At 51.9% G+C, this 19,888-nt stretch overlaps 2 protein-coding genes across 2 annotated transcripts in view; one reads left to right on the top strand and one right to left on the bottom strand.

Moving 5' to 3' along the window:
• The window catches only part of MOCS1 (molybdenum cofactor synthesis 1), a 26,469-nt gene extending 20,535 nt beyond the window's left edge, over positions 1-5,934 (top strand). Inside the window, exons 8-10 of the mRNA XM_019663383.1 lie at positions 1,579-1,862; positions 2,385-2,432; positions 4,370-5,934. Coding sequence (XP_019518928.1) covers positions 1,579-1,862; positions 2,385-2,432; positions 4,370-5,130 — 1,093 coding nt within the window. The 3' untranslated portion in view covers positions 5,131-5,934. The remainder of the gene's footprint in view (positions 1-1,578; positions 1,863-2,384; positions 2,433-4,369) is intronic.
• A 613-nt stretch (positions 5,935-6,547) lies between these two features.
• DAAM2 (dishevelled associated activator of morphogenesis 2) overlaps positions 6,548-19,888 on the bottom strand; it is a 127,593-nt gene continuing 114,252 nt past the window's right edge. The window contains exons 16-23 of the mRNA XM_019663382.1: positions 18,144-18,391; positions 17,932-18,020; positions 13,933-14,101; positions 13,651-13,758; positions 12,642-12,702; positions 11,291-11,422; positions 10,039-10,209; positions 6,548-9,681 (exon numbers count right to left, since the gene is read on the bottom strand). Of these exons, the coding sequence (XP_019518927.1) occupies positions 9,460-9,681; positions 10,039-10,209; positions 11,291-11,422; positions 12,642-12,702; positions 13,651-13,758; positions 13,933-14,101; positions 17,932-18,020; positions 18,144-18,391 (1,200 nt within the window). The 3' untranslated portion in view covers positions 6,548-9,459. The remainder of the gene's footprint in view (positions 9,682-10,038; positions 10,210-11,290; positions 11,423-12,641; positions 12,703-13,650; positions 13,759-13,932; positions 14,102-17,931; positions 18,021-18,143; positions 18,392-19,888) is intronic.

The raw sequence follows: 19,888 nt of genomic DNA, 5'->3' as shown, positions 1-19,888 counted from the left end.
GAGGAGGCATATCTGGGGTTCATGCCAATGTGACGAGGGCAGATTAAAGTTGGATATTGTAGTGGGCTGGCATGCCCAGATAGAAGGTGCAGCATGTGCTCTGTTGACAGTAGGGCGCTGTGAAGTTTCTGAACATGGAGGAGACATGATCCGCCATTCGTATGTTTGAAAGAATAGCCAACAGATTGAATTTGCAACTAGGAAGACTGGTTAGATGCCATTTAGTGATGTCCTAAATGTGTAAGAGCGTAAGGTGAAGATGGGGAGGAAGGATGAAAGAACCTGGTAATGCAAGTGTGGGGAGGAGAGAAAGGCGTCCAGGTGGCTGGTCGGCTCTGGGACCTGGTTAGGATTGATGTGGGGGAAGGGGGAAGGTGGGTTGGGTTCAGTGCATTCAGTTTGACTTCCAGAAGGAATCGTCCAGCAGTTGTTAAAAAGCTAAAACGATTTTCCTGGGCTGGGGATATAAAATTGACCAGGACTGTGGGTGGTGTGCGTGTCAGTCAGGGCCTGTGGGAAATGGGAGAGAATGGACTGAAGAGGCTATTGAGAGCGCGGGTTAGGGGGACCTGCAAGGGATGTTGAGACGCTCAGTGAGCAGCAGCAAACAGCTGCCTCCACCCCTGGGGGGAAACAAAAGCGGAGGATGTGGTGTCCCTGGTGCCTGCTGAGAGCAGAAGGCTGGGGAGTGGCCTCCTGGCGGGTGTTGTAGTTATGGAGGGCAGCAGCCACTGCCCAAGCAACGGGAGTCAGGAGGAAGCAGGCAGTACGTACCCAGCCTCGCTTTCCTCTCAGCCTCTCATCTCCCATCAGCCAAACCCAGGTGGAAGTCAGCTGGAGGGAAGTCTGCAAGGCGGAGTGCATAGGGGGACCTCCTGGTGGCAGAGAAAGGCAGGGAGTGGATCCTGGGAGCGGGGGACAGAGTGAGGAATGGGGACGAATCAACATGGTGAAGTAGGTGTGCCATCTGCTTAGATTTTCTCCAGTGGCCTCCGCCCTTCAGGGCTTCTCAAACATTCCGTCTCTGCGTCCACAGTGCCTTGTACTGAGCTGACACAGAGTAGGTCCCTTCTAAGGTTTTGGGGGAGGATGGCAGGTATCTCACTTTCTGGGACTGCCTCACCCAGCCCTGAGGCCCCCAGGGCACCCGACCCCTCTCAGCGCTGAGTCAAGGTCGAATGACCTCAGGATGGCATCTCCGCCAGCCCTCTGCTGTTCTGCCACCAGTCGGGGAGCACAGACGGGAGTAGGACAGGGGCAGGCAGGTAATGTCCACGAGTGAAGGGACCAGGAGGGGACTGAGGTGGGATGAGATGTGCCATGTCATGCCCGGAGCGGGCTGCCAGGACTCAGCTCCAACTGACCGGGGTCCACCGTCTTGGCCATAAAGACGCCATTCGATGGAGTGTCTCAGAAGAAGGTATGGGTCTGGATTTGGATGTGCCGTCTCTGTTGGCGACTAACTTATTAAAGTACACCCGACAAGGTGAAGGCAACATGACTGTAAGTCAGAGACGGACCTTGGGATGTCTGATCCTGCTTCCTGCTCTTCCAGCCTCTTTGACTCCTCCGTCTAACACCTTCTGCCCCTCATTGCAGGAAGCCTGCCCTGAGTGTGACCCAGCCCTGGGAGGCCTGGGTGCTGGCGCTCAGCCCAGGGGGGGTCCCTAGGGTTCAGGGCCTCGGCTCAGGGATGAGGGAGTCATGGTGTCCTCACCACCCCCATGGTGACCCCCTGCAGGTCTGCCTGTTCGGGAACTCCGAGGTCTCTCTCCGAGATCACCTGCGGTCCGGGGCCTCCGAGGAGGAGCTGCTGAGCATCATCGGGGCCGCTGTGGGCAGGAAGAAGCGGCAGCATGCAGGTAAGGGGCGGGAGTGGGCAAGGCCGGGGCGGATGGAGAGTGGGCCCCTGTCGGCAGGAAGGCGGCCATAGTTGTGAGGTGAGAGGACCGGAACGCCAGGCAGGGAGCTGGTGGGACTGTTATCCCCACTCTCGGTCACTCCTGTGGGGCCCCCAGATTTGGGGTATGGTGATGGTTCTCCTTCCTCGGGGAAGTTGGCACCGTAGAGACTGCACAGGAGAGGGGACCCCGAATTACCCTGGGCTGTTGTATTGGGTGGGGATGAGAGGGGTGTCATTGCCTCTCTCATCCCACACATTGCCTTCTGTCAGGGGGGTAGATCCTGGGTGTCCACAGGCTGTTCTGGGCTCGGTCATGGGTGACCTTGCTGTATACAGTGGGGGCTTTGTCAGGTGCCATAGGTGAGTACATGTACACGGGGTTGTCACAGATGCTATGTCCGTGTTTGTGCCACTGAACTCTCCTTTCCCCGCCCCCTTTCTCTCCCATTCTCTACTCTCCTCTCTCTGCCCCCGACCTCAGGCATGTTCAATATTTCCCAGATGAAGAACCGGCCCATGATCCTCATCGGTGGGTGACCCAGCAGTACGTACCCATTCACCCTTGTCATTGGGGGTTCCTATGAGGGTGAGGTCCCTGCCATAAGGCACCCCTAGATCCTGCATTTCATCCTGATAGTCTCCTCATTTTCCTCCTATTCTCCTCCATCTTTCCGTAGCCCTTCAAGCCTTGACTGCCTCTGCTCTCTCTCCCCTGCGCACAGCTCCCCCTCACTAAACATTCCACAGAAACGACCATTCTATCTCACCAAAAACCAGGGCAGGGGTCCTCCAGATGTCACGATCACTGACTTAGCTGCATATGGAACGCCTGGTTAAGACTGAGACCTTGTCCTCAGCGCTAGACTCTCCCAGCGTGGATACAGTCATGGGTGTCCCTTTTCCTCTGGACCGTGGGGCCAGTCCATGGATGAATGTGGGCCATTAGCACCCATTGGTCGATGTGTTGTTACCTTCTGTACCAGGCAGAGCTTGAGACGGCAAGCTAAGGATATTATTCAACTTGTCAGGGATGACCCAGCCAGGATCTCAACTTCCTAGGTCCTTAACTCCCGGGCACTTATGTGCTTAGGACATCTTTCAGTGTATAGGATGCTGCAAACAAAAACACCTTTTTTACAGAGCCATGTGTGGTCTCCGGCCCCGAGGGAACCGGCTGGGCCGTGATAAGCGTCAGAGGTGCTGTTAGCCCTTTGGCACCGTGCCCAGACTAGAGCAGGGGAGGCCTCACCCCCTCGGCCACAGCAGGTCTGGGCCCTGAACTGTGCCACATGGCAAGAGGAAGCAGTGAAAAAAACTAGGGGAAGGCATCCTTTTCTGCAGAGGCTGGAGCTGTGAGCCTGGAGGAGAGTGGGCTGGAGAGCACCCAGGGACTGCCACCAGCCACCCAGAGAAGGAAAGACAGCTCACCAAAGCACTCTGTTGGGAGGAAAACATCATCTCTCTTCCCCCGACTGCCAGCGTCACAGTCCTCTTTTTGGGCATTGAGCCATGCTGATACACTTGCATGACAAGGACTGGGGATGCCTTGAGGGTCCCTCTAGAAGGAAGGCTGTGCCTCTGATATTGACAAAGGAGGGGGTTCAGAGCATGATGAAACCGGAAGTTGGGAAACCTGTTTGCTTCATGAGGTTTTTGATTACTCTCCAGGATATAAAGTAATTAAACTAGTCTGGTTTCTAAAAGCCAAGAGTTGCCCAGAACAGAGCCTCTCAGGCTTTCGTATGTATCTGCATCTCTGGGGATCCCGCTATCTCACTTGTGGATTTGGGAGGGCTGGGATTCGGCATCTCTAACAGTTCTCAGATGCTGGTGCTACTGGTCCGTGGACCACCCTTGAGTAAGAAGAGCCTACGAGGTTCCCAAGGCCCCCAGGACCATTTGAATCAGCCAGTCGCTTTGTGTGCATGTCTGATGTGCTTGAGGAGGCTGGACGTACGTTGTTTACATAGATTAGATATTTCTATTAGTAGTTACTCTGTAAAAGACATGATGACTATTAATTCTTCCTAGAGAATGCAAAGATGAGAGTAGCTGTAATTGGTGATTCATGCTGAGACCCTTGCTGTAGTTTTAAGAAAATGAAGAGACGTGGAGGTATTCTGATCCAGGCCTCAGTCTTCAGACCTTGGGTGTTTTTTTTAAGGGACTTTGACAACAGTTTTTGTGAGGAGGGGAGCCCAGGAGTACCCCTCACAGGACAGTCGGAAAATGGCGGGGCCATTGTCCAGTGTGACCCCTGAGAGAAGGGCTGCATACTTGTATTCTGGGGACTCTGTAGCTGTGTATCTTCTATTTTATCTCTTCTCACTATGGTTTTTGTTCTTCACTCTTTCCTGAGCGTGGAAGAGAGAACTCGAGGTGGGGTAGGGAAAAGGTTAGGAGAAAAGGTGGGGAAAAGCATTATCTTTTGGACTCACTCCTTCCTCTTTCTCTCTTGCCTTCCAGGGTTATTTTTGATGTTCCAAGATTCCCCACCAGCCATTCCAAGCATTTCTTCCTTGGACTCCCTCGGTGTTCAGGGTCTGAGACACAGAGTGAGTTACTCCAGCCAGGTGGCCACTTTATGGACAGGAGGCCGGGTCCCCCAGACCCCGTCCCTCGCCCAGCGGTGGCTGGGGTCTGGCTCCCCTCGGAGACACTACAGTTCCCACTCAGACTCAGATACCGACCCAAAGTGCCTTAGCCCCGTGTCCCGGGCTCCGGCCTCCCGCTCAGGACCCCTGCCAACCTCGGACCAATTAACCCACGTGGACACAGAAGGCCGGGCAGCCATGGTAGATGTGGGTGGTAAGCCCAACACAGAGCGGATGGCCGTGGCCTCCGCCGTGGTCCTCCTGGGGCCCGTGGCCTTCAAACACATCCAAGAGAACCAGCTAAAGAAGGGAGATGCCCTGGTGGTGGCCCAGCTGGCTGGAATCCAAGCAGCCAAGGTGACGAGCCAGCTGATTCCTCTGTGTCACCCTGTGGCCCTGAGCCATGTCCAGGTGCGGCTGGAGCTGGACAGCACACGCCATGCCGTGGTGATCCAGGCATCGTGCCGGGCTCAGGGCCCCACTGGGGTGGAGATGGAGGCCCTGACCTCAGCTGCTGTGGCTGCCCTCACCCTGTATGACATGTGCAAGGCTGTCAGCAGGGACATCGTGTTGGGAGAAATCAAGCTGATCAGCAAGACTGGAGGTCAGAGGGGGGATTTCCATCGGACTTAGAGCGCCTGCCCCCTCTCATCCGTGACCCAGCCAGGTCATGGGATGGGATGCAACTGGGGCCGAGGGAAGATGTCAAGTTCCTTGAACCCCATCACTGTTTACCGTGACCAGTGGGAACCCGAGGTCAGCCCGCTCCCTTACTACCGATGCCCTTCGATGCCCTTTGAGGCTTCCTTTATTCAGAGAGGAAACCCGCAGGCCTTTCAGCCTTCCTAGACACGAAGGTCATGGGAGGGGGTCGCCATGAGCAATGCTAGATAACTGAAAAATTACATTGTGTTATCCGTGGACTATTTCAGACAACCAGTTTCAGACAATCCGGCCCCTAACTTCCACTTCTCATTTTGGGTTTTCTCTTCTGCTACTTCCCTGGGGAGAGAATAAGGGCTCACGAAGCAGAGAACCCACTTTGAGGGGGAAAGCACAGCTTGCACGAAGAATGTACGACTTCTCTTCAGCAGCTTTGCCTGCCCAAGTCTGTGGAACCATAGCCCCGCTCTGCCCCTGCCTCTTCGCCATCCATCCTCGGAAAGAGCCCGTTTCCCTTCAAATGTACAGGCTCTCTGTTTAACCGTTGCACCGTCCTCCTGCCTGCACCCTTTCTTTAGGCTCCTCCTCTCACAGGACACGCACGTAGGCTGCAGAACACACTGACCGACCACTCATGGCCACACCTGGCCCTGCGCACGGCTGTTCCCCACACCCCTCTATTCTGGAACATATCAGGGAAAGAAGAGAGCTGAAGATTGCCTTCACCCTCACAGCACACAAAATAAAGCTGCAATGCCAACTTTGGAGATGCAAGAACGAGGACTGTTATCTGTGCACAGGGCACCAAGCGGCTAGATCCCATGCCCACCCCTCACCCCATCCCAAAGCCCACGCCCCTGCAGAAGAGGAGCGGGAGACGCTGCACAGGCTGAAGGGGCATGTCTTCCATATACTCCCGCCTTCCCTGCGGGAGAGCGGGGGGAGTGGGGTGGGAGGCACAGATGTGCACTATGGACAGACAGTAAGACTGTCAGGTGGGAGTATCTGAAGCTCATCACTGGTATTAGAGATCGGGGTGCAATGACAGGTTCCTGGGTTCCATATCCCCACCCCTGGACTTGTTTGGGTTTTCTGCGTGGATAGGCTGAGTGACATCCTCTGCCAGCCTCCCTAATGCCCTACACCAAGTTGTGCTGGTGAACGTTTTAACAACCAGCTCTTGGGAAAAAAAGAAAAAAAAGCCAAATTCCAAGGCCAATTTCAAGCTAAGGTACTATGGGAACTGGCTTGCAGAATTCCTAAAAGCAGTCACAGTTGTGCTCTCAGTGCTGATACAAGGTGGCTCCAACACAGCCCCTGGCTGTGCCTGCTCCCCAGCACACCTGAAGCCCCCTCACAGGAAGAAGGCACAAGTTTCAAGGCAGGCTGGAGGGGGATGGTATGGATTTAATGTTTTTTAGTATTACAATATATTATAAAAAAAGGTGCAGGTGAAAAGGATGCTGCCAATTTCAGACATTAGCCTCATTGGTTGTCTGAGACAGCCTTGGCATGAAGGCGTCCCTGGTGGAGGTGGGGGAGATAGTCACGGCCCCCCAGTTGGTGGAAATAGGATGGGGGTGGGGGAGAGCCTGGACCAGACCCTTCCCCACCCACCTGGAGAGTTTTCTCCTCCCACTGCCCTAAACACACCTTACTTCCACGACGGGAGAAGGAGTGGGTGCTGCTGCTGAGAAGGGGACAGCTTGTATTAGGTTAACTGAATTTTACAGTGGACACAAAATTAGACAGCTGGAGAGATTTACCCGAAGATGGCAGGAAGGGGGGAGGGAAGGGCACTGGGAAAAGACCAGAGAACAAATAGGCGTAAACATGTAGCACATCAAGGACCAACCCAGCCGTCTTCATAGGGCCATTAGCCCCTTCTTGCTGAGTCAGCCATGATGGTCCATGGTCCAAGGCACTTGTTGGAGATCTGCCTACAGTGGTGTCTGGTGCCAGAGTCACTGGCCAGATCTTGAAAATAATAAATAGAGAAGGAAAAATCTTTTGGGGTGAGAAGACTAAGCCCTGGAACAATGTATGTGTCCTCTGTAAACAGTTAAACCAAATGATGCTTTTCTGCGGATCCAATGTGTCTCGAACAGCTTCCATATTCCTTGTCTTTGCTGGTGCATATCCAGTCTTCCATGGAGGGTGGGAACGCCAGGACTTGGACAAGCCCGTTGGATAGAAGTGGAGCCCTGCCCTGTTCCCTGCCCCTGTGGGTTAGGTTGACCTCGGCCCAGTCAGTTTGGGAGAGGACATTCAGAGACCTCACTCACAACCTTCCATAATCCCAACACCAGCTTCTTGCCGTAAGGGCTCTTGGGTGTACAGATGGTAGAACAGAGCTCTCTGCAGCTGTTCTTCCTGGAAGTCTTCACCTCGCCCTCACCTGGGCTCCAGGATGGCCTCTTCACGCCTGTCCTGGCCAGGCTTGCATTTGCTCAGACCCCCCCCCCCTCAAACCAACACACATGCTGGGCTCACCAACCTTGGGTTTCTTCTCCACACCCCCTTGTAGCTACGATGGCCCCACCCCCAGGAATCAGTAGGGAGAAGATAATGTAGGGAAAAAGATGGATAGGCAGCTGAAGAGTGGGCCCAGCCCACCAGTCTGTCCACTGGCAATAACCCTGAGCTGGAGGAGTAGGTTGGAAGGTTGAGAAACAAAAGGAGGGGCAATAAGCCGTTTGATGTGGCGGGGTGGGGATGTCAGGCAGGCAGACACAGAGAGTGAAAGGTCAACTCCAGGGGGAGAAAATATTGAGAGTAAGAGCCTTGATGGAGTTGACCTCACCTCCTTTCTTTTAGAAGACAGAAAGTTTTGTTTAGACACAGCCATTAACCCACCTGCTCAAGGTGGGCAGAATGTTAAATGAGAACGGACAGCATAACATGGACAGAATGGAAGGTGGGAGTGGACAGGAGGACCTGAATGGGCCCCTTGGAAGTCAGGTTGAAGAACCACATCGGGTACCAGAGATGGATTGGGGCTCCCCTCTCAGCCTGTCCCCCTTGGCTCCTTCAGGCAGTGCACACCCCAGGGAAATCGGCCTTCCTCCTCCATCCCTCATCTTCCTCTCCCTCACTTCCCCTGCCTGCTCCGGGCTCCGTCTGCATGCCTCAGAGAAGACACCTAGAAACGGCATGTCAATGCAGAGAGCAGCCCCGGCCCCTGGGACCCTCTCAGGAACCGATGCTCCAGGGCCAGCCTCAGCCAGGTAGACTCACATGGTTTGAGGTGGAATCTCGCACACTGGACAGAGTGGGAGGTCACTGCGGCTTCTGCCCTGAGGCAGATGTTAGAGTTTGGTGTCTGAGTGGTAGACCAGGGGTGGGACTAGGCATTCAAGTGCTGCCCTCGGGTGAGGGGCTGTCAGGAACTCCTCGCCAACATGTGAGGTTACTGTCTTGTTTCAAGACAATGCTCGGGTTGTCCAGGGGAGGTGGGGCGTGGTGGGATTTTGTTCTAGGGTCCCTATGCCCAAGGCACGAGGTGTGGTAAGGGGGGGGGGGTCTTTGTTGAACCCCTTCCGTTACAGGATTCATCCAGTACCTGATGGTGAGCCAGTCATGGGAACCCAAAGGTGGGCTTTCTGGGATTCTGGATTAGTAGATAGGCTGGAGGTAACAGGAAGGAAGGAAGGGAGAGAGACTTAAGACATGCAAGAGAGGGGTTAAAGGACTTACGATGTAGGAAACAGGCACTGCTACTCTGTCCTGATGACTTGGTCCCTGCATCATCCTCCCAGCATATTTTTCCTGGAACAGATCTAGCTAGAATATCTAATGCCTCTTTTCCATTCAAGAGGAAAGTCTGCCCCCAGATCAGTGTTCCATTAAGCCACCTCTTGAGAGATGAGAGCCTGGACTCCCTCACCCTGGCTCTCAGAGGTCCACCCCACGGTGACTCCCCACCGCACGTGAAATCTAGACCACATCCATGGACCTGTTCAGTCTAGATCTTAAACAGTTCTGTGCCAACATGCGGGTGCCCATGCTGGCAGTGGGGAGCAGGGCCCCTTCAGCCAGGCCTGCCAGGGACATCCAAGTCAGCCTCAGAGAGTGATCCCTGGGGACCGGGAAGCAGAAAGAACGGGAAGCGGGGAGAAGAGGAGCCCCATCAGGCAAGTGTGGGGATACACCTGGTCCTGCCACACACAGCCCCCACCCCGGGACCCAGCCCAGGGCTCTAAACCGAGCACCAAATTGTTTAAGTATCACCGCCTTCTCCACTCAGCCCCTCTCGGCCCATCCCTGTCTCCTGGCCGCCTGCTGTGGCCAATCCCCAGGTCAATAATTTAGCCTGTTTATTGCCCGCTCCCGGGTGACTTCCAGGGCCTGGCTCCCTGACCGCTTGCGGCTGCGCTTGAGCTTGCATAAGTCCTTGTCGAAAACCTCCCCCGAGCGCAGGGCTGACACCAGGTCGTCGAATTCGCCTCCCTCCTCCAGCGCGCTGCCCGCGTGGACCTTCCGCTGCCTCTGCCACCGCTCTCGCTCCCTCTGCTCCTTCAGCTGGAGGGGTGAGGAAGGAGAGTGAGAGGCTGGCACCCCGAGACATGGGCAGAGGCCAGGGCAGCCACCCATCGTCTCCTTTAGACACGGATGTCCTCCCAGCCAGGGGCTGACTCGGAGGCTGTGTGCACTGACGCTGGTGTTCACGCTTTCCCAGGGTGCCCTGCGCCTGCCCAGCTCACATGCCTTCTCCCCTCATGCTGGGAAGACCATTCTCGGTCCTTAGGGGTTGACATTAGCCCCTGCAGTGTTTCTCAGGCCCTGCTCTCCTGCACACAGTCCAACCATTGCCTCCCCTGATGGCACCCCACTCGGACCAGCCCCTCTCCCCTCGGGCCCTACCCGGCCCTTTCTCACCATGGCTTCCATTCGGGCCCTTCGCTCCTCCTCCTCCTTCTTCCTCCTCATCGCCTCCAGGTCCTGCCGGGCCTCCGAGAAGGCCTGCAGGAAGGTGTCAAAGATGCCAAAGAATTCGTCTGGCTGCATCTTGCTGTCCTGCTCCCCAAAGTGCGTCAGGGCCTTGGAGAACTGTTGGGGGAAGGGAGAGGTGAAGGTGTGGTGGAGAGTCACCCCTGAGCATCAGGGCCCCGGCTATGTGCTTAGCTGGGTTCCAGCTAGAGCAGAGCCCCATCCTTTGGAATGGGGTCAGGACTAGTGAAGGGGAGACCCCCATTATTAGCGGGGTAGGGACAAGGCTGACGGAAAGGGTTGAGGCCGACACCCTGGGGACATGGGGGATCCAAGCTGGCTGCTGGGGCTGCCCAGAGCCACCTCTGGCTCTGTTATGGTGGAGATATGGGATCAGGGGCTACGGACCTTGGCAACTGCCTGGTCAGAGCTCAGAACGACCTCAGAGATCAGTTATTGGGGCTAGTTATTTAACCTCTGTGTCTCGGTTTCCTCATCTGCAAAATGGGGAGAGTAATAGAACCTATGTCATAGTGCTGTTGTTGGGTTAAACAAGTAAAGTGCTAGCTATAATTATATGGGCCAGGCACTGTTCTTTTATTGAGAGCTGCCATCTCTAATTCAACCCAAAGTCCTCTATGAAAGTCCTCACTACTCATTAGGCTCCATGGACCAGTAGCGTGGGCATCTCCTGGGAGCATGTCAGAAATGCTGACTCTCAGGCCCTATGCCAGACCTCCTGCAGGAGGACTCACATTTTAATAACACCCTCAGAGATGGGGTCCCTGTGCATGTTAGTGCACATGGAAGCAGGAAGACAGCAGCTGAGACCAAAACTCTATCAGAGCTGGGAAACCTTGGGCAAGTTACTTAGCCTCTCTGGATCTCAGTGCACATATCTATTGAGAGGGCTAATAACCTTTCAACAAACCCATAGGTAGGTAATGTGACAAATGAAAACAGTTAACGCGGTGCCTGACACCTGATGAATGGACTATGATCTTTGCAGCAGAGTTGCTGTTGCTTTACTTGTAGGAGTGACAAAATGGTTATTCCTCAAAGCACTGTGATTCTGGGTTTGTCCCCTCTGGGCCGTCTGGTAGGAATGGGTGAAGGAGCAGTGTCTACATAAGGCTGGCTTGGAGAGACGTGGGGGCGGGGTTAGGCCAAGGGTGAGACTGCAAGCTTGTGGCACTCTTACCTTGTCCCTGGCCTCATTCAGCTGGTCCTCCAGCTCTGAGAAGCTAAAGCTGGACACTGTAATGAAGTCACTCATGACTGGGACAAACTTGTCATTTGCTTCCCGCACCTGGCGTTTCTGATATTCCAGCTCCTGAAGAGGGAGAGTGAAGTGCTGGTTAGACCGGCGCGAGGATAAAAGTCAGGAATTCTGGGGTTGCTCCCTTGCCCACCCTTCTTGCCAGTCACAGGATATTGAGCCTTCCTTTGGAAGAGGGAACACCCCGAGTGTCCAAATTTTAAGGGTGGCAAAGATCGTGAGCGATATCAACCAGTCCACCCTGCCTCTATCCTTCCCTCACCCACTACTGCCATCTTCCTTTCTCTAGGTCCTTGCTACCCAGAGTGTGGCCTGCGACCAGCAGCAGCAGCAGCAGCACCTGGGAAATCCAGAGAAATACAGACTCTCAGGCCCCACCCCAAATCTGTGGAATCAGAACCTGTATTTGAACAAGAGCTTCAGGTGTTTCGTAGGCGCATTCAAGTGTGGGGTGCATGTCTCTGTCTCCGAGCTGATGCGGCTGCTGCTGGTCCAGGAACCATGCTTTGGGAAGCACTTGAAAGGGCTATAAATTGGTAATCACCATCTGCCCACCCTCCGAACCATAGTGGCAGTGAAAGGTCCCTTCTCATACTTAACTTTGTTCTCTAAGCTCATTCTCTCCTTACCCACCTACCCTCCACACATGCCCAGTGAAGACGGGACAGGTCTTTAGTTCCTGAGTGTGGGAGACCAAGGATTGATGGCATCCCCATAGTGGACCAGCCTAGCCTAGGGCCAGAGATGGTATCATCTGAGAAGTCATCAGAGCAGGAATGGTGGTGACCGGAGACCTGGGTCTCCAGCCAAAAGTGCAGCCCCTGGCTCCTCTATTGGCCCAGGGAGGACGGTAAAGAGACAGAAGGCAGGAACTTCTGAGGACGGCGGTCCCCAATGTCACATTATGGGCTACCTGCCCCTAGCCGGCTTCCAAAGAATGTGGGTCCCCTTTCCCATCTACTTGAATCAAACTGAAGCATGTGGCTGATTTATGGTTCATTCCACTCCACTATCCAATAGACATGTTGGACAGTGACCTGGCTAGTCTCAATGTCCCCTCTTCGAGAGTCTACATTTAAGCCCCAGATAATCCAATCATCCTTTCCTAAGGGCTGACTCTGTGCTAGAGGCTGTACCCACTGGGCCAGTTGTTCTATACCCCAGCTTTGGGCCAGGAATGCATCACACAGGGTCTGCTCTCTGGGGGGCCACCGCACCTTCTGCCTCTGATAGCACCTGCTCAAAGCCAGGCAGGCAGCGATGATGTACTCACCACCTCGACCGCTCTGAGGCCCCTCCTGAGGTTGCCCACTTCCTTGTCCAGCTCTGCCAAGCTGTGGGGGGACACAGAGGGAGGGAGAGTCACTCAGTGGGGTTCAGGGAGAGGGCAGTGCAAAGCCCGATGTCTGGAGGTCAGCAGACCTGTGCTCCAGCCCTACCTTGGCCACTAACATGTGGCAAATCACTTCCCCTCCATGCTCTGTCTGTGCTTCTATGAATCAACAGGGTGACACATTTTCTGTATATCCTTCCAGATCAGAAATGTCAGGCTGCATATTAGAAGGTTTCTTACACATGCCCTCTGGCTTGGATTGATTTATTTTTTACCACCAGGTAATACTTGTAAGCTTTAACATGGTATGTGCACGCAGGAAACATTCGAGGCATATTACCCATTTACCAGTGCATTTCTACTTCTATTGGAGATGCTTCTATCACCCTGTATATGTTCAGGTCTGACTTCTTGCCTGTAGCAGATACTGTTGGTGCCCCACCCATATCTCCTTGGACTTGACTTCCAACTGTGTGAGCGCTTTTTCCTGGGAGCCAGAGCCACCTCTGCCTGGACCCATGGCCAGAGAGTTATGTGCCCTACCCCCACCACCACCACTAGAACCCCTCAGCCAGTGACTGACAGGAGATGGTGTGTGATGCCCCGCCTCTCTCGCCCCTTGGGTGGGATAAGTGGCGAGTGTCCTACACTCTCTCCCACGCTTTCCTGGAGGGATTGAGCTCCAGTTGCCCCCAGTGGTAGCTGGCTGAATTACACTTCTGTTACGGGCATCTTCCCCATCCCTGGCTCACTTCTCCACTCCCTACTGCGCTTCCTGGGAGCATTTCTGAAATAAGGATTCCAGAGCAAATCATCTGACCATTTGGCTCTCCCAGAAGCAGACGCTGAGACACTGCCTATTCCTTGTCAGCCCAATTGAGTAGCCCCGATGTTTAGACAAGAGCATGTGTGAGCACAGCGAAAAGGAAGCCTAGGAGGGTCCCCTCACTTGACTTTGGCGGCTTCTGGGAGATGCTGCAGCTCCGAGGGCATTGTCAGGATGTCAGGGAAGTGCTTCTCCAGGATCATGATCAGGTAGTGCAGCAGGGAGATGTTTCTGTGGATGAAAGCCAGGTCAGGGGTAAGGGAGTGAGGGTCAGAAAGCATCGAGTGGGAGGTGTTAGGGGAAAGAGGTGAGGAGCTAGGTCGGAAATGGAGACCGGGAAAGGGGGAGGAGAGGAGAAGCCAGGGTGGGGCGTGATGGAGGCTAAGGAAGCAGGCCGGGTCCTACCTGTCAATGCTGGACTTGGTGTCAGCGATCTTGTTGAGGCTGGCCACCCGGAAGCCATAGGCGCCCCCACGCTGCCCTTTGTTCATGAAGTTGCCGATGGCCAGGACGACCTCTAGCATCTGCTTTAGACGCTTGCTTCGAATCAGCTCGCGGGAGGCCAGCAGGATGGCTGGGAGAGAAGGGATAGGTCAGCTCCCTGCACAGGCGAGGCCAGGGCAGCTGGTCCCCTGGCACCCCCTAAATGATGCCACCGCCAAGTCCAGAAAAGGGGCTGCAAGTGTCTTCAACTCTCAGAGGGGGCAGAGACTGGGCCCACACCTCCATAGACAGATCTAGTCCATACCCACCCATCTCCAGGGAAGCAGACACACTCACCAAAAGCCCATCCACCAAATAATCCATTCTCAGAATGTGCCAACTCTTCCTAAGAATATATTTGAGAACATCTTTTCTTGTATATATTTAAAATTATTAATATATTCTTTCTATGAATATACACAAGAATATAATACTTTCACTTTTTGAAACTTAGTCATTAAAGTTTAAATTTCAGCATTTTATATATTCTGGAACTGTGTCTACCTCTTTTGAAATGCTTAATTTTATTGACTTTTTTGGAAAGAAAAAAATCCCTGTCAAATTAAATTGTAACATGTCACCAACTGTAATATCCACATATTATTTTTGTTCTATAATAAGATAACAGTGTGCTTTATAGTTGATGGTATCTTTGATTAAATAGGTTACTTGACATCTTGTTGAATATCATTTAGAAAACTTTTCCAACCTTCAGGCATTTTAACCATTTCCCTCCAATGTCTGAAATAATACATTTGCCAGAAATAACAAACTAAGCTGACAGTAGCCAAAACTTCAGTATTTAATTCCAATGTGGATACTTTGGCCCTTCCTCAGCTATAATGTATTCATGGCCGATGTGCAGAATTGGGATACAAATCCTACACTGAAATGTTGGCTACTAGTTATGGAATATGCTTTTTGATTATTAAAAGTGGTGATAAGAAGACCAAACTATTCTATGGCTTATGCCAAATTGTACATTCCCTAAGGTGCTGCTATGAAGATAAAATGAGAACCATCTGACTAAAAGTTTCCAGAAATCTTCAAAAGCAGTTAAAAATAAGTAATTGTAAAAAACAAGCTGTAAAAGTGAGTAGTAAGTAAGGTTTGTCATGAGTTTCTGACATTGAACTTGTGCATCGTCTGTGACCTAACCATGGCATTACCCTTGATGGGTGTTGGAGTGTTTCCTAGGTTTTTTCCTCCTTAAATTACAAGTAGACTGGTTTAATAAATTATGGTATATGCATACAGTAGAACAAAATGCAATGCTGAGAATGACTAAGCCACTGCTATACCTAACAACAGGAGTCACTTACAACCATAATGCTGAGCAAAAGAAACCAGCGCAAAATTATTCACATCACACTTTATCCCATTTACATAAAGTTCAAGACAGACCAAACCTTTAGAGAGGGAGGAGGGAGTGATGGTTGGAGGGGGTAATGTTTGAGAAGGAGACATGAAGAAGGGCTCTGAGGGACTGGAAATGTTTAATTTCTTGACCTGGGTGTTGATTACATAGGTGGGTTCATTTCATAGTAATTTGTCAAGTAGGACTCTTAGGGTTTGTGTACTTTTCTACATGCATATTTTAATAAAAAGTTTACTTTAAAATAAAACTACTTATAAAAGTTTCCAGCAATTTATATTGGTTGGGATAGTTTTTCTAATGTTGATACACTGTTTGAAAAATTTGCAAAGGAATCCTCCTGCGAATGCTAAAATGTTGGCAAAACAGATGACAAGAGTTCAAAGGAAATCAGTGCAAATGGGAAAACTCCCATATGCAATGCAGACATTTTAGATATATTCAGGAGAATAATGTATTCATGAATATATTCATAAGAATATGTTTATATTTGAAACCATATTCATCTTGACTATATTCAGTGAATGTATTCATAATGAGAATCAGCAAATTCAGTATATTCAGCAATGAACATATTCATAAGAATACATTCAAGAATATGATCATGAATATATTCATAGAAGAATCGGTAAATTTCTCAAATTTGGTGAATGGGCTTTTGGCAAATTGACCCAGAAGCCTGGCTGGGGGGTGGGGGATGGGAGTGGAGTGGGTAGGTGGGTGTCAACAGCTCATCAACCAACTGGAACAGGCCAAAGCTTAGCTCTTCCAAAAATATTTCCTGGGGGAACTGGAAGAAATATGAACCCCAACTCCTGCCCAGTCCTCTTGTCTCTACCCCCAGTCAAGCCCACTCGATTCTGTAAGGTACAACTTCAGCCCAACTCTTGGAAGGAAGAGACCTCCAGACCATTCTAGAACAGCAGTTATGCTACAGCACAGCGATGATGACCTTCCCCAGCAGGTCCTGCCATCTAAAACACGTCTGGCTCTGCTGAGCTTGATATGAAAGGGGTACCCTTTCCTGTGCATCCAGGGACTATTAGGGAGAGTTTAGGGGTGAGCTCCTGGAAACAGGGAATTGTCTGAGATTAATCAACCCGGTGGCTAAGCTACTCTGGTTCCACAGCTCTGAGTGGCCATAGCTCACACTTGCCCCACTGACCCAAGATACACAAGTAGTTGAGCACATATGTCTTGGGCTGAACCCTCATCTGTGCCTCCTGCTCCAAAGGCAGTCTGCAGCAGGACGAAGAAAGCTGCATGCAGGGAAACACAGACCCAGCACCAGGGCGGTGGTGCCGCCGGACCATAGGCCTGCAGGGTCGCTGCTGATCTTGTTCCCCGTCCGTCAGGTCACAGACCTTTCTCCCTCTGATCACAGCCAGCCTGCAGTTCCCATTGCGTGTGTGTGTGTCAGGATCCAGATTACGGAAAATGTCTGCCTCTGGCTCTGTCACACCCCACCTATGCCCAGAAATCTCCCTAAACCAACTCACTGAACTCCAGGGAGGGCCATTCTCTGGCCAGAGCATCTCAGGGAGTGCTGACCAGCCCCGGTGTCCAGCAGAGGGGGCCCATGCTCTGCCTGTCCCCAGCCAGTCCCCATGAGCAGCCTGGACACAGGCTCCCTTGTCCCCCTCTGCTGATGACCCTGTCCTCACCACAGATGAACCTCACAGCCTCTCCTGCTTTTCTCTCCTGGGTCTCATGGCTATGCACCATCCTGACCACCTGCCTTCCTCTTCCCCCCCCCACTCCCTCCCCCCGACTCCCTGCTGCTCCGTCCTCTGCCATCCCCTGGGAAGTACTACAGGATGACAGTGAAAGGATGGGCTTTGAAGAATGACATCTGCAATCCAGTCCTGTCTCTACCACCCACCAGTAGGAACACGGCCTCAGGCACCATCTCCCCATTTTAGAGATGAGACAACAGATGCACCTATAGGGCTGCTGTGAGGACCAAATGAGACCAACCACGTGGAATGTTTCACACAGTGCTTGGCACATGGTTCTGATGTCATTGCAAAGTGCTCACCTAGAAAAGGTCTGTGTAGGAGGGAGTTCCCTGACCCAGAAAGTCAGATGCCTCTGGGGATCACCTTACCAATTTCCTACTTTCTGAGTGGCTCACACTTAAAACAACGTGCCCAGAGGTCTTCTATGAGCTTAGTACCTCTCGAGCAGGGTAACGATAGGTGAGCTCAGTCCATGCCAGGCGATGTTCTAGGGGCCTGCTATTACCATCACTTGTTCAGCATTTCTGTCCCATGATGGGGCAGATGTCACCAGACCCCCGACCTTGGAGAGCTGCATGCTGAGGCATGGGGAACGTGTCACATCTTTGGCACATGTGCTAACATAAACAAGTGCCTATATCTAGAATAATCACAGCTTTAAATTTTGGCCTTGGCTGGTATTTTTTGTTTTTTTTTTGGGGGGGGGCAGGGGATTGAGAATAAGGAAGGTGCTGTTCGTGGACTCCCAGCCCATGGCTTCCCCAGGTGCCTCTACCATCCAGGCCTCCTCCCCACCCTCAGCCGTACCTTCTACTTTGGGCTTGGCCTCAGCCAGCCGCTCCTGGAACTTCTTCTTGAAGAAGAGGGCCTGCAGTCGCTGCTGGTAGTGGTCAATCCTGTGGACAGGGCAAGCAATGTCATACGGCAGGCCCCCTCCAGCCCCAGCCCCAGGAGCCAGCTCCAGCGCCCTCCTCAGCCTGCCCTCCCCCAGCCCCTCCTCCCAACCCCGCTGCCCTGACCTGCTCATTTCATAGAGGAAGCGGTCAGCACGGGCCATCCGCTCGATCTCATGCTTGTGCTCCTCCAGGAGGTCAATGTCGCTCTTCTCCGGGATGAACTTGAGGAGCTGCGAAGAGCAGGTGAAGGTCAGACAGGAAACTGGTGGGAAGCTGCTATGGGGATACAGCCCACAGAAGCCCATACACTGACCAGGCTCAAGATGGGGAGGTGTCCCCTTAAATAACAGAGGCATCCTCATGTGGATGGTTTACTTTTCATCTGCTTGATGGGGACACAGGGCACCCTGCTCTAAACTTCTTTAAACTTTTTTTTTCTGACTTTTTAAAATTAAGAAATAACTTACAGTAAAACACATTATTCTTAAGTATACAGTTCAGTAGATTTTTTTTCCTTTTAAACCTTTATCAAGCTGTAATTTACATAAAATAGGGCCGGCTGAGTGGCTCAGTTGGTTAAGAGCTCGCTCAAGAGTTTGAGCTCTGAGCAACAGCGGTTCAAGTCCCGGTCCGAGCTGAGCAGCCGCTGAGCTGTCAACAGGTGGCAGGATGGCTCAGCTTAAAAAAAAAAAAAAACAGTAGAAAATGTTATTTACATAAAATAAAATGCATCCATTTTAAATGTTCAGCTCAATGAGTTTTGACAAAGCTACCCATCCACTGAACCGCCACCCACCTAACATACAGGAGATTTCCATCCCACCAGCACATTCCCTTACACAACTTCAATCTGCCAACCCACCCCTTCCCCCCCATGTAGCCTCACAACTGAACTGTATCGCCTTAGAGTCAGTTTGCCGATTCTTGAGCTTCACATAAATGGACTCATGCTGTACGTTCTCTTTGGTGTCTGGCTTCTTTCACTCTATACAATGTCTGAGATCCATGCATGTTGTAAGTATTGAGAGTTTGTTTTTGTTCATTGCTGAGTAGTATTCTACTGTGGGAATATACCACAGTCTATTTGCTTTCCCATTGATAGACAGTGGGGTTGGTTACAGTTTAGGGGTCTGAGTGTGTGCCTAGGAGAGGGACTGTTGGGCAATAGGGTGGTATGTGCGGCCTTAGAATGCACAGCCAAAGCATTTTCCAAAATGACTGTACCGAATGACAATTCCAGTTGCTTCACATCCTTGCCAACACTTGGTATTGTCGGTCTTTTTAATTTTACCTATGCTGGTGGGTGTGGGGCGCTACCTCACACACCCCTATTCACCATATTTCTCTGATTACTAGTAGTATTGAGCCATTTGGAAAGGATCTCGTTCATGAAGTACATGTTCAAGTGTTTTGCTCATTTTTAAGTGCAGTTGTTTTGTCATTTTCCTCACCGATTTATACAGTTCTTTATTCTGACTATAAGATATTTGCTGGGTATACGTAGGGCAAATCTCTCTCAAAGTTTGTCTTGTCTTTTCTCTCCAATAATAGGGTCTTTTGATGAACAGGGTAGATGGTGGTTTTTGTTTGATATTTTCTAGGTCTCTCTTGAAAGACACAAGTTGAGGTGGAAGTGATTTGAGGAAGGTATGACTATGGGGTCACTCTGACTTTGCCTCAAGACCCATGGGAATCATACCTCATATCTCCTTTCAAGGCCTCAATCCCCTGGAAAAGATGCAGCCTTTTCTGGCCGCCCCTCAGAGAGGTTGGCCCTGGGGAGTGTCTATAAACCTCTCCCTCACTCCTCCAGCCTCCGGCCTAATTTCTCCTTGGCTTAAGAGTCTCGGTCTCTCTGGGGGCTGTCA

The sequence above is a fragment of the Hipposideros armiger genome, unplaced genomic scaffold, assembly GCF_001890085.2.
Source record: "Hipposideros armiger isolate ML-2016 unplaced genomic scaffold, ASM189008v1 scaffold_389, whole genome shotgun sequence".
NCBI classification, from domain to species: Eukaryota; Metazoa; Chordata; class Mammalia; order Chiroptera; family Hipposideridae; genus Hipposideros; species Hipposideros armiger.
Note: the sequence above shows the minus strand (reverse complement) of the source record. Positions and strands in the feature narration are given on the sequence as shown.